This window comes from Miscanthus floridulus, chromosome 8, assembly GCF_019320115.1.
Source record: "Miscanthus floridulus cultivar M001 chromosome 8, ASM1932011v1, whole genome shotgun sequence".
In the NCBI taxonomy this organism is placed as follows: domain Eukaryota; kingdom Viridiplantae; phylum Streptophyta; class Magnoliopsida; order Poales; family Poaceae; genus Miscanthus; species Miscanthus floridulus.
Window position 1 is genome coordinate 50,895,564 of NC_089587.1, and position 12,487 is coordinate 50,908,050.

At 40.5% G+C, this 12,487-nt stretch overlaps 1 protein-coding gene, 1 long non-coding RNA gene and 1 pseudogene across 2 annotated transcripts; 2 read left to right on the top strand and 1 right to left on the bottom strand.

The window, feature by feature from the left end:
• The first annotated feature begins 301 nt into the window (after positions 1-301).
• LOC136471974 (cold-responsive protein kinase 1-like) lies at positions 302-4,476 on the top strand (annotated as a pseudogene).
• Positions 4,477-5,154: 678 nt separating this feature from the next.
• Positions 5,155-8,075, bottom strand: LOC136471975 (NAC domain-containing protein 21/22-like). The gene is made up of 3 exons (XM_066469723.1): positions 7,717-8,075; positions 7,036-7,331; positions 5,155-5,926 (listed from the first exon to the last, which is right to left on the bottom strand). Exons 1-3 carry the CDS (start codon positions 7,892-7,894, stop codon positions 5,531-5,533), a joined length of 870 nt encoding a protein of 289 aa, XP_066325820.1. The 5' UTR covers positions 7,895-8,075; the 3' UTR covers positions 5,155-5,530.
• On the top strand, positions 7,883-11,390 carry LOC136471976 (uncharacterized). Its single transcript, XR_010762185.1, has 3 exons — positions 7,883-8,003; positions 8,099-8,209; positions 10,702-11,390. It is a non-coding gene; the product is annotated as an uncharacterized lncRNA (long non-coding RNA).
• The last annotated feature ends 1,097 nt before the right edge of the window (positions 11,391-12,487 follow it).

Below are 12,487 nucleotides of genomic sequence, written 5' to 3' on the forward strand. Positions count from 1 at the left end.
GAGGATAAACCGTCTCTGATACCGCTGTAACACCTGTGGCCGCCGGTGTCAAGCTGTCGACGTGAGCACTACAAATAGCACAGATCAGGGAGGAACGCCGGCGAGGTAAGCTCCTGCCTTAGCATGTTCGTGTTTACTTTTTTTCGATGTGTTTCTTTTACAGAGTTCTGGCATTTGTATACCGGTTACATGACACTGGCCTATGGCCCACGTGACAGAAAAGCAAACAATGAAAAATACGTCTAATAAGAAGACGTCTCGTGCCCTGCTGTGTCCCCTGTGACATGTTCTGACTTCAGAGTTCAACCGTTCAGTTTAGCGGGAGAGAGAATTTATAAACGGAAGGGAAAGTCAGATGGCTGGATGATTTGCCGACTTACCACACAAAGCTCATCTAGTACCTGTACCTCTGTTCTTCGTTTCTCTCTCTTTGTGTGGCCGACTGGCCGTGTCTCCCCAATCCTCACCGGCGAGGGAACGCGCCGCGGGTTCTTGGGCGCCGGCATTGAGGCCGGCAGAGCGCCAGTATCAGGTGAGTTGTCAGTTCTTGGTTCTTGGGGTCGGGTGCTGAGGATCTAAGCTTCTTTTCTTGGTTCTTGGGCTTCTAGGCTCCAAAGATCAAGCTGCTTTGCCCTCCCCCAATCCTCCCCGCAAACCCCCCCCCCCCCCCCCCCCCCCCCCCCCCTCTAGGCTCCAAAGATCAAGCTGCTTTGCCCTCCCCCCCTCCTTTTGGTGTTAAAAGACGCTCTTTTGTTGCGGCGCCGCCAACGAGACTGTAGCGATGTGCGTCGGCATTCGCCCTTTCGGGCGCTGCTGGGTTTGGCGACTTCCGTAAATGAGGTTTCAGGTGATCTATTGATCTGGATTGGTTGTCTCATTCGAGCGGATTGCTTGATGATCTTATTTATAAATTCTTGGGAATGTTTGAGGTGGAGTCCGTACGGTGGCTTGCCTCTGCAAAAATAAACGTCAGGGGGACATCTTTCTGAAATTTCTTCACTAACTTTTATTACATTGCCCTTGTGTGTGCAACCCTGTTGCACTGATTAGCTAAATTCTTGATTGGCGCCTCCGCGCCTAGTCTAGTTTAGGTGGGTTGGATCTGTGAATGCAGTTTGACATCGGTAGATTGGTTACTACTTTCACTTTCTTTGTTTATGTAATACTTCTTCCATTTTGCATCCCAAAGGAAGCGAAATGCATTGTCTTTGTATAAAGGAGGAAAGTACCGTGCGAATGGCTGGGTATCTACGGTGGGTGGATAGGAATGTTGTTACTTCACCGTTTTGACTAGGAATTGTCAAATATGGACTATCTAATTTAGTTTTATTTCGCAATCAAACACTAACATAAAGGAAGTGGAAATTTTTCATACTGTTTTTTTATGAGTTTAAGGGCCCATGCCCCGGCCTTTCAATTAACATCAAAAGACCAACAGAGTCGTTTACAGTGCAAGGATTGCCAAATTTGTCCACCTGGACTTTACAGTTCATCCAGAAAGAAGCAGGAAAAGCTACCAACGCTAAGATAGCACAGGACCAAAGAAACTAAGCGCCTAGAGCAAAGCTTCATCCACAGCCTTCCACCAGAATTTTTCATACTGTCATGAGAGGAACACAGAAAGTTCATGAAAATATCAACTTTTGGTGAAAATAAGAATGCACTATTTTGTTTTCTGTAAAATCAAGTCGACCTTATCCATTTTCTCAGTGTAAAACTGGTGGTGTGCGAAGAATATGTCTGCCAGTTGTGCCAATGCTTACTTTCGTTGTTATTAAAGCTCATGTCAACACAGGTTGTTCTCTGTTTTTTTTTTCAAGTTACATCAACCTTGTTCTGTTTTCATGTGATTTCAGGACTATATATTCCCTTACCCCACTAGACATGTTTTATATTAGCTTAGCAAGTTGACCGTTTAACTCCAGAATAAACACTAATTGATTTAACAGAGCTAATAATGTGATAGGTAGAGTCAAATCTGCACATGGGTGCATCAGGTCTCTTATTTATATACATAATTAAGTGTTTTTCACAGTGAACGTGTACCAGTAAGTGGGCCTATCTATGATTACACAATAATGATCACGAGGGACCATTGGGTTGTTACATTGAGACTGATTAATTGTATGCTATCATCTCTGTTACTTTTCTTATGCCCCTCTGTCTATTTCTCAGGAGTTTTTTTTTTCTCGAACACGCAGGAGAGCTGCGTATCATTATATTAAGAAGAATAAAGGAGTGGGTTTAGAAACCCCATACAGCCACACACATACACACACCCTTTTACATCTAATGTTGTACCTCTCTCTCAAATTTCAAACTTGACCCAAGACCACTTATTTCTCAGGAGCTCAGAGGTCATTCAATTCTGGGGGCATCAACTATATTCAATTTTCAAAAAAAATGGCCTCCTGTTTTATGTGTGGGACAGGCATGAAACAAAATACTGAAAATGAAGGTGAGCATTTTTGTATAATACATCTGAATTATAAAATCTTCTGTCTAGAAAAGAAAAACTCCTGATACATTTACATTTATGTTCTGGCTGTGCCAGGAGGAAGCAAGGTGAATATTTTTTCCTATCGTGAGATGAGGAAAGCTACACATGATTTTAGTGGGGCAAATAAGATCGGTGAGGGCGGTTTTGGCTCCGTTTTCAGGGTAATTTTCATAGTTGGCCACTTCAATCAGGTTTAATGTCTATTGTATCGAATTGTCTTATTTAAGCTTTACCCTATTTGATCAGGGAAAGCTTAAAGATGGAACAATTGTCGTGGTGAAGGTCCTTTCTGCTAGTTCAAGGCAGGGTATCCGAGAGTTTGTAACTGAACTTACAGCAATTTCAGATATCGTACATGAAAACCTAATTACCTTGGTTGGTTGCTGTGCCGAAGGGTCTCATAGGATTCTTGTGTACAATTATCTTGAGAACAATAGTCTTTCATATACACTTCTAGGTGACATGCTTACCAACTTTATTCCTTTAACAAGTCAATTTTCTAGTAGATATGTGATATGTGTACTCATATGGTATTGCAGGTTCAGGCCGGAGCAACATCTGATTCAATTGGAGAGCCCGTGTCAAAATTGCTGTAGGTGTTGCTCGTGGGCTTGCTTATCTTCACGAGGAAATTCGCCCCCCTATAATTCATCGAGATATAAAGGCAAAGCAATATTCTTCTTGACAAGGATCTTACCCCAAAGATTTCTGATTTTGGGTTGGCAAGGCTCCTCCCGCCCAATGCAACTCATGTGAGCACTAAGGTTGCAGGAACAATGTAAGCATAACCTTGCTTTGGATGTTTGAATGAATTATTGTGTACAATATATTTAGTTCTTATCTGCATTGTTTTTTTTTGTTCCTTTTCAGAGGATACCTGGCTCCTGAATATGCTGTCAGGGGACAAGTGACAAAGAAATCAGATATCTATAGTTTTGGTGTTGTGCTACTGGAAATTGTTACTGGTAGATGTAACCACAATAGTAGATTGCCTCATGGAGATCAATTTCTGCTTGAGAGGGTAAGCGCTGTCATACTTTGTAAGCCTACGCTTCAGTTTGAGGTTCTCAGTTTAGTTAGCTTTCCAATGCTGAAGTTATCATTTAGGGCCTGCTTGGAACACAGGGATTTTATGACTTCCACAGGATATAGATTAACCAGACCTAATATTGTTTAGTATTTGGTATTTGATGAATTAACTGTAACTATTGTATTTATAGTCTGTCATTTATATTCGGTCAGCTACCAAACGTCTTTTGTAGCTAAACCTAAAGAGTCATATGGTTGTAGCTCGCCTTGTCATGTATCCAAATAAAGTAAAATATACCTTAAAAATGAATGACGTTCCAAGTACAAACACTCAAGATATATTTTTTTTCTCTGTGGTCAAGCTCACTTAGCTGGGTGTTCCTGAATTTGAAAGTTTTGTGGGTGCTCTTGCAGACATGGGCATACTATGAGCAAAGAAAACTTGAGGAGATCATAGATGCTGAAGTAGGGGAGGACATGAACGTTGAAGAGGCATGTCGTTTCTTGAAGGTTGGTCTACTATGCACCCAAGACGCGATGAAACTGCGTCCAAACATGGCCAACATTGTCCTAATGCTGACAGGAGAGAAGGAAGTCTCCATGGACAGGGTCACCAAACCAGCCCTGATCGGCGACCCATACCTCAATGGAAACAACGATCAGAGACCAAGCAATGCAGACTCTACCACATTGAGATCCTTTGCCACGACTGAACCTTTAACATCATCAGAAGCAAACACAGAGAGGTCTCTGTGATAAAAAAAAAAACTTGTATACAAAAAATATCGTAGATTAAAGGGGGAGAGAGAGATGGAGAATTATTTTTGCGGATGCTGCGATGCTAAAAAATACTGCATCGCTTCTGTTGATTATGTTTGTTTGTTATTTCATTTTTTTTTTGTATATACTTGAAATGAAACCATTGGAGTGAAACGAGGATTGAATATGCTTTACTCATCTGTGTTAGTAGTACATATATTGAATCATTAGGGTTTCTACCATATTCAGTTTTTCCAGAATCTGTCTTTTATCTTTTCAGTCTGATCACCTTGAATTCTTGCAAAAATGCTAGCAGTGCCAGTTTATCAAAGTGATCTGGACTAAGTTTACCGCTTTGGATAGTACGGAGTACTACCTTTGCGCCTGGATTCGCATGTCTTGTGCCTTCCAGCAAGTGCCATTCAGAAGACGAAATTTACCTATGAAACACGTATGGATTCATAGAAAAGTTTGAACTGAACGTGAGAACATCTCAATGCAAAGAATGAAAGGAAGGTGAGAGTGCATCAGAACTTAGAGCCTGAAAATTTAGCAACTCCCTGAGTTTCTTCACACTTCATTACAATGTAAATATTTGTCTTTCACCGATTATCTGAAGTTTATGAGGTGCATATCCATCCCTTAAACCTGATTGTGGTAAGAATAAGAATAAGAAACCTGAAATTTATCTCAGCAAAAACCCATACAAGACTATTCATAGCGTTTTTTTGGGGGAAAGGGGCTATTAAGTGTGTGTACTTGGAGAATCCATACCTTGCAGCGACTTGGTAGCAAAATATCATTTATTCACGTTCATCTGCACATAGAAACATATTTGGAGAATAGAGAAATAGGAACAACCGAACAAGAAATAAGGACACGGTTCCTTCATTAGCAATCCTATGTACAAATACTACGCCAAGCCATTAGTCCAATAATGAATAATCTAATCTGTAATCTGCATACTAGTCAAATTTAGGGGGTGTTTGGTTCGAGCTACTAAACGGTTTAGTCACTTTTAGTAACTCCAAAGTTACTAGAGAGGACTAAAGCCCTTTTAGTAGCTTTTAGTCATAGCGTTTGGTTAAAAAGTTACTAAAGTGACTAAAAGCTACTAAATTTAGTAGCTACTAGACGAACCAAACAGGCCCTTAATCTGCATGTACACTCAGTACTAACACTCCAGACCTCCAGTAGGACAGCATTTCACAACCACTATCCAGCAAACAACACAGATCTATCTCATATCCCAAGGGGGTGCCACATCTGTAACATGCCATTTTCCTGGTTCCAGTTGCAATTTGGAGTCAGCTCCAGTACTGAACTAGTACTGTTGTTTGAGACACTGCTCATCACTGTCCTGATGGATTCCTTCTCGGAGGTGTCGAACGCCAAAAGGTCCTCAAGGCTCACTGGTCTCTTGAACGGCAGTGCCGGCAGACCGGAGAAGCAGGACACCTGCTCTGAAACCTTTGGTGCAGCACCGTAGTTGGTGTAGGTGTCAGCGAGGGGTGCAAGCGGCAGGGCAGCCAGCAGTTCTGGCCAAGCCGATGGGGTGCCGTCCTGGGCATCTTCAGAAGCTGGCCTTGGGGTGGTTGTTCTGCTCTTGTAGAACACCCTGCATAGCACCCAGTCCTCCTGTATTTTGCAGAGATATGTTATGTTATAGTCCATATAGAAATTGCAAGTGATATATGGCTGGAAATATGAGGCCTGTTGAAATTGAACATATATCTTGGCTGGATCCAGTAAAATCCTTATCCTAGGTAGGGCAAGAATATTCTGAATTCTGATAGGCTGATTCAGTAGACTGATGTCATACATAATGTTGATGCAATGCAACTAACATAACCACCCTATGTAACAAGTTGCGTTGAATAGTTTCATTTTCTGGAGTTGGTTACTTGTTGAGGAATAAACAATCATACAAATGTTTGGCAATTTGAAGTAAAGAATTAGTGAACTGGAGAGTCATCACATCCTTTTCAAGGGAATGTTCAGTACAATAATTTACTCTACTATGTGATGTTGATGGAACTGACATAACATCAGTTACAACAAGCTACTTGAAGGACTTTGTCTTGGAAGTTTGTAACTTGAGGACATTAGCAAAACTACAGACCTGACTGTTTAATTGGCACCATGAGTAAAAGAAGAATTAGTCATACAGAGAGTCAAATAAATCGTTTTCAAGGGAATGTTCAGTACATTAATTTACTCCATTCACTGTGGCTCATCTGATGGAATCAGTTGAACAACTTTGGATTGGACCATTGCAGTGACGTAGGCATGAATCGACAGAAAGATAGTAATGGATAGGGAGACTAGACCATGAATAATGGCACCGTGCATATACAATAATTGGGGTGGGCAACTTGCAGGTAGTTTTGTCATGGGAGAATGTTGAATGAGACCTACTACATGCTTGGATAGAGCCAAAGAGTAAGAGCTTGCCCAAAACAACTTCGGAGACCATTTTCTAAAAATCCACAAACAGCAAACGCTCTCACTGCTATTTTTTTGTACTAAATTAAAAAAAAACACCACTACTCGACTTTAAGGTTTGTGACAGCCTTATGGTACAGTCCTTGGAAAAAAGAAAGCACGGCAGTCGGTTCGTTTCGGCTGATTGACTCATAAGTCATGATCTGAAAGTACGGTTGACTGGTTTAGCGTGAGAGAAAAATACTATTCATTGCCTGATAGCCAAATACAGGCTTCCAAGAATATATGCAGATCTAGGTTACCTTCGTTGCCGCAGCTGGTAGGCACGGCGCGGTGTGTGGGTGGAGGCGGAACTCGTGCATGACCCACTCCGTCTTCCTCCCCTTGGGCGCTCGGCCCCGGTAGAACACCAGCGTCTTGCGCATCCCCACCACTGCCGCCGACGCATCGTTGCCACCGCCGGCGACGATGGCGCGGTCCTTGCCGGTGGCCTTCCAGTAGCCGGAGGGCGTGGCGCGGTTGGTGCGCTGCCCCGTCGCGTACTTGCGATCGCGCAGGTTGAAGAAGTACCACTCCTTCGCACCCACGCACGCAGATTCTGTATATAATCAATAGGAGAAAAAGATGTGAAGCTCCACAGATGGTTTCGTGGTGTAGTTGGCTATCACGTCAGTTTAGCACACTAAAGGTCTCCGGTTCGAACCCGGGCGAAGCAAATTTTTTGCTCGTTTTTTTCCTTTTGCACAACTACTGAATTAGTTTTTTGTTGTTTTTTTCCTTTTGCAGAACTACTGGTATTGTTACTGAATTAGTTTTTTGTTCTTTTTTTTCCTTTTGCAGAACTACTGGTATTGTTAATTTCTGCAATCAATTAGATTTAATTTGCTGATACTGGATGTACGGAGCATGAGAAGAGAAGAAAAAAAAAATCACTGGATCGTTGAGTAGCTCAGTATAACTAGCTAGTGTAAGTACGTACAGACCTGGAAGGTCCCATGGCTCGCACTTGTTGAGGTCGACGTCGACGATGGCAGCGCCGCCGCGATGGCCATGGCCGGAGAGCTTGTGGAGGAGGTAGTCCAGCACGAGCTCGTCGTCCCTGGGGTGGAACCTGAACCCCGGAGGCATTCTTGCCTCCATCATGCTGATCGACGAGCTCATCTTCTCCTACCTATCTTTCAGAGAGAGACAAACTGAGAGGTTTTGAAGGCCAGCTGCAGGGCAATAATGGGAATGAAGCACCTCATGATTCATGAAGCAGTGGGATGTGGTATAAATAGGGGTGCACAAGTCATCCATGCAACTTGCCAGTTTCTACTCCCATATGCTCGAGTATATTGATCATTCTTATATATACATATATAGGTCCTATGGGGTGCAAGAGGCTAGCTAAGCTTGTGGTTTCAAAATGGTGCTAACCAGCTAGAGTAGTAATAGGTCAATTCAAGCGCCACATACATGCCCACATCAATCCAGGTACTCCCAACTCTCTCCTTCCATTTTGTTCTGCTATTTTTTTTTTCTTGCAGCTGATTTAACTAAACTGCTACAGTACAACCTAACTGTCCACTAAACAACAACAGCAACATTATTAAATAAGTCTATCTCTTTCTCTTTTTTCTTTTATGAAATACAAGAGACCTAGACACTGACTCCTATATATAAACGAACGCCCGTAATAACCCTAAACGAATAGGGCCGTTTGTTATGAAAATAAATTTAGAAAAAAATGGGAGTACACATGTTAGGTCTAGGACTTACGTCCTAGATATATATAGATACTCTTTCTATCCTAAAAAATGTAATCACATATAAAGATAAAATTAGCATATAACAAAAAAGACACATGTATCCTACTCGTTTTATTCTCCACATGCATGTGTTGATGAGACAAAAGCAAATGATTAAAACTATAAACTTTATTCCATCATCCATCTATAGAGCACACTTTTTTTTAGGATATATCACACCTACTCACAAGACTAGAGTTGCATTCTATGGACAACACATAAGTCCTAGAATTGCATTTTTTTTTCGATGGAGGGAGTACGTTCTCCCATAAACGATCAACTAAATAAGCTACACTTATTTAGCAAATAAAGCCTCTCCTTATTATTGTTACCTTGGTCCTATCACAGATGGTCCTATCACATGTGGTTAGCTTTATGGTAGGAAATTGTACTCTCTTTTTATTTTTACCTTTGTCAAGATTAGGTAATTGTACATGTACCGAGTATATAGTTATATGCTCACACCTGCATGAAAAAAAGTTGTGAAATAATAAATTATCACAGTCACTAAGGCCCATGTTTGGTTTCTAGGAATTCAAAAGTAATCTAATAATAGATATGGTTTCAATTCATCTTCGTCCTATATTTTAGTGTTTGGATTATGTTCTGAAATCCACATTTGGAAAAGGCAGCTGTGGTGTGTATATATCCGTAAGGGCATAGGAGTAATAACTGACGAAAAGTGTTTTTTTTAAAGATGGCCGTAGGGGCGTCGTATTGTAGAATTGATGAAGTTATCATATATAGGTACTTCCTCCGTCCCAAATTATAAGTTATTTCAACTTTCTTGAAGAGTCAAAACATCTCGAGTTTGACCAAAATTATAGAGATAATTATAAAAATTTATGACATCAAATAGGTATAATATGAAAATATAATTAATAAAGAATCTATTGACACTTATTTGGTATCATAAATGTTATTATTTTATTATATAAATTTGGTCAAAGTTGAGATGCTTTGATTCTTCAAGAAAGTTAGAAAGACTTTATAATTTCGGATGGAGGGAGTAGTATATAAGACTTTTTAACTACTGTCATCAAGTCACACAAATAACAAATATACAAAGACAGAGGAATGTGACTGTCGGTAGATTATACATGCGCAGAGGATTCCTCACGACATGTCCACGTGCAAACAAATGGGCAAAATTTCATTGTGCCCAAAGTGATGAAGATGCCAAGTCTTTTCTAGTAACTAGTAGTCGAAACACAACCGTTTGATGGTCCTTTTGCCGACAGCCCGACACAGAAACAACAAAGTTGGAGAGTTATATACCCAAAAAGTGAAGATGCTCGACTTTTTCAGTCATAAGGATATTTTGCAACATTAAGAGAATTCCAATTCTTGGCACTAGCTAGCATCAATTGAAGCTAGCTGGTTAAATACACCATGAACAAAATGGCGTACTAATACACATTCCTCCTAAAATAAATGGCTAATTAGGTTACATGCATATTTATACCCTGTAGAGAAAAAGAAGATAGGCACACATGGTTATTGTGGGAAGCATGCTGTGGTGAACAGTAAGATGATATTTAGTTTCTTCCTCTTGGCTGTACAATTATCGGGTCAGTTTTGTTCACATAAAAATTCAGATGGTCGCGGGACCAACAGAAGGATATATATGGCAAATAATCAACGGTAATAATTGGCATAGGGTTCGGACGTCACAGTTGTGCAAAAGATAGTGAAAGGGACTCTTCTGCTTTAATGAATGGTAGAGCTTTGCTTGCTAGGTTTATTTTTGAAGGTTAAAGCTTTAATTTGCAATGTTCTCTCTTTTTCTTTCTTTTTTTGTAATGGTGAAAATGACACAAATACTGAATTATGTAGATGAAGAAGCAGCTTCTTTATTTTTGCGATAAGATGTCTCAGTTAGATTTAACCTAGCTATAGCTAGTGAAACTGATTAATCCATTGTTGATCATACTGCCACATATATCACACAATTGGCGGATTGGCATGTGTTGACAATGGATAGATGTAATACAGAAAAAAAAAACATAACAAAGCAATTGAAACTTTCCATATATTGATATATGTGCCAATATGCCTGCTGAAAGAGAGGCATCACTAGCTGACAAGTCACAACATGCATGCACATCACATATAAAATATTTATTTATTTCCTAGCTTTCAAGATAGAGAGTGTGCTCTGAAATCTTATCTGCACAGGCTTGACGACGATATGATTGGCCATCCGAAACTGACCGCCGGCATAGTCACAAGCGACGTTAACCCGGTGGGGGTAGCTTCACGTGGCCTCTCACGTGCCACCGCCCACGTGTCCACGGCCATGGCCGTGCGATCCGAGATGAACGGTCTGGAAATCGCAAGGGAGTCACCGTCTAGGGGCCATTGAATGCTGCCTGCCCTTATGGACAGAATGCCCAGCTTTTATCCGAAGCAACTTATGAGCCCGTTCCACTGGTATTAAAGAAAAAAATACTGTAGATTCTAGCTGATAACCGTATGATAAGTTCAAGCGACGAGTAAGATAAAGATGCTATTGGCTCGTCTATTATTGGCTGCACTTACACATGAGATGAGATGCTATATATGTACAGTGTATGATAGAGATGTACAGGATGCTACGCTACTGTGATATTGCGGCGCTCATCTTTCACAAGTGGAAATGACTGGTCATATTCTAGGGCATTTATATAAAGTAAATTATGACCTACCTCATGTAGATTTATCTGGATGGGACAATGTCTTGGTGGCGGGGCATTTGTCCACTACCAGTACTCTTATAGCAACCTCAGCAAAGCCTCCAAATAAATTCCTATTTTTTTTTATTTCAGGGCTTTTCTATGTTTATTAAGGGTCCTACTTTTCAGATCCAACTCCAATAATATCCTTCAATTTTGAATCCCTACTTTTTTATGACCCATTTGTACATGATTCACATAACTCGCGCGCCATCCTTGAGTCCATGTGTGTAACACCCTAAAATTTGCACTTTTGAAAATATGATTAAAATGATTTATTTATGAATTTTTGTGCACATGAAATATAGGACAAATAATATTTTTATTATATTAAAATTCATCATAAGGAGTAGCAACATGGATGTGCATACATGCCGGTGCATTTGATTTTATTGCAATGAGTGGTTGAATCCAAAATTCAAAATGAATTCAAATCGCTTTTGAAAATAAGTTTGAAAAGAGCTCTGAAATAAAAGAAAAGAAAAGAAAAAGAAAATTTGAAAATAAAAGAATTTAAAAAGTTGTAAAATTTATTTTGGAAAATTTACCAAAATTGCTCATTTTATTTGAGTTGAAAAGTATATTTGAAACTCTATTCGAATTTGATTTGGTTCATAATTGAATTTGGTTTTGAAAACAAAATAGAAAAGAATTTGAAAAATGGAAAATCCTCTCTCTTCTCTTCTGGCCCGCGGCCCAGCGTCTTCTTCCCGCTTGGCCCAAGCCACGCACCGGCCCAATCCCTCAACTGGCCTGCTTAGCCCGACTCTCTCCCTTACCCCTCTCTCCCTCGCGGCCCAGCTCACTCGGCTCACACCGGCACGTAGGCCCGCGCGTGAAGCCACGCACCTGAAACAACCCCAATTTTCGCGAAGGGAAATCCACAGAGTTGAAGTGTAATAAGACCGTAGTAGATCATATTACCCAAATCCCAGTTGAATATCACATCCATACAACGATAATATCAGAGTACAAATAGTGCAGAATTACATAAATTATTACATCGCCGTATTGGTGGAAAAAGTAGCATTCATTCAGAACAGCTTGAAGATAAGATCACCAAACTCGAGCGTAAGAACGAACCCCTCAACCGTCAAACTCCTCGAAGCTATACTCCTCAGCAGAACCTGTATGCCAAAATTTATTAGTACGATTTGTACTGGCCACTTCCAACCTTATGAGCATTGCTTTGTGGAAATTGGATGCAAGTTGGATATAATCAAAAGGAACCTATAAGGCTAGGGTTTCCT